This window comes from Habropoda laboriosa, unplaced genomic scaffold, assembly GCF_001263275.1.
Source record: "Habropoda laboriosa isolate 0110345459 unplaced genomic scaffold, ASM126327v1 scaffold291, whole genome shotgun sequence".
In the NCBI taxonomy this organism is placed as follows: domain Eukaryota; kingdom Metazoa; phylum Arthropoda; class Insecta; order Hymenoptera; family Apidae; genus Habropoda; species Habropoda laboriosa.
The window spans coordinates 1,065,690-1,067,157 of record NW_017100515.1 but is presented as its reverse complement, the minus strand read 5'-3'; the positions used below and the strand labels follow the sequence as shown (position 1 = coordinate 1,067,157).

Here is a 1,468-nt window from a genome sequence, read left to right as displayed (position 1 = left end):
ATTTTCAGTTAATTCATTCAATGACTACAAATTAAAAATTTAACATGAATCTTATGCTACCTGACCATTCTTATTCTTCAAAATGATTATCATTATCACCATCTGATATTTCTGGTAAATCAGGAGTTTTACATTGTGCTTGTTCTTCATAAAATAATTTAGGTGATGTACGTAATTCTGGTATTTCAAAATCAATGCACTCTGGATCTAAATTTAAAAAAGTCTAATAACAAAGTACACACAAAGCAAGCAAGAGACATATTAAAATTTATTACCTGACTCAAATCCTTCATCTATGTAAGGTATCTCCTCATTTCTCTTTTTCATAAGCAACTCTTTGAACTCATTTTCTATAGTTTTTGTATAAATATCTTCTGTAAAAATATTTTTTATACAAGTTGTAAATATATTGAAACTTTGCTATTTATTCTTTTCTGCTTTTTAAATGTTTTTATTCTATGGAATACATTATTATTTAAAATATCATACCAAATTCAAATTGTACATCATGATATGGTGCTAGTCTTTCTGGTTCTGGATATATTTTTTTAATCATCTTCTTTGGTGGCAATGGCTTTTTAAAAATACTTTCATAAGATGGTATTGATAATTTCACATCTTTTTTATTAAATATTTCTTTTAGAGATGCATCTTTTAGCGTGTTTGAAGATTCATTTAATTTCTATAAACATATTAAAGACATACTGTATCTTATTTACAGAATATTTTTAATGATATATACCTTCGATAGAAGATCTTTTCTGGGTGATACTGGACAGCCACTACTGTCTAACTGTGTTAGTTTTGGTTTTAAATTTTCCTGTTGTTTACTAAAGGAATTTTGCACAGCAGCAGGTACATTTAAATCAGAGTTAGATCTAATTGATAAACCTTTTGGTTTTGATTGTCCAACATTTTTTCTAGCAAGATTATTTATTTCAAGAGATGTTTTCGATCTTGACAAAGGCTTCAGAACCGAATCTATAGTATTTACATTATGATCGATATATATACATATTTTGAAAATTGAATTTATTTAATTAAAACAGTATTCATAAAAAAAAAGGGTCAAGGTTTGAATAATAACCTCCACAAGTTTCTACTTTTACCTTTGTCACGTTCTGATATTTCACCAAATAAATTGAATATGCTAGCCATTTATAAAAAGCTTTCAGAAAGGATTTTCAAAATAATTAAGAAATACTCTGTACACAAAATAGAATAATTTAACAATGCTATGGAAGTCGTCTCAAAATTCGTTCTTACTCTCATGAAAAACTTTCCATTTAATTTGAATAACAGTCGCTAACCACAACTAGGGAAAATTGGCTGCACTGATACTTTAAATTACTAAAGTCCTTGTGTATACAAATTACACAGAATCCTTTCTTTTATTATTATTGTGTATATCTATACGTATTTATTTATATATATAAATATGCTAACATTTTATTTTTAATACAGAGAT

At 26.5% G+C, this 1,468-nt stretch overlaps 1 protein-coding gene across 1 annotated transcript; it reads right to left on the bottom strand.

Moving 5' to 3' along the window:
- Positions 1 to 70: 70 nt before the first annotated feature.
- LOC108576363 lies at positions 71 to 1,158 on the bottom strand. The gene is made up of 5 exons (XM_017939335.1): positions 1,110 to 1,158; positions 743 to 981; positions 490 to 682; positions 276 to 374; positions 71 to 207 (listed from the first exon to the last, which is right to left on the bottom strand). The coding sequence occupies exons 1-5, from the start codon at positions 1,156 to 1,158 to the stop codon at positions 71 to 73; spliced, it is 717 nt and encodes a 238-aa protein (XP_017794824.1).
- Positions 1,159 to 1,468: the final 310 nt, after the last annotated feature.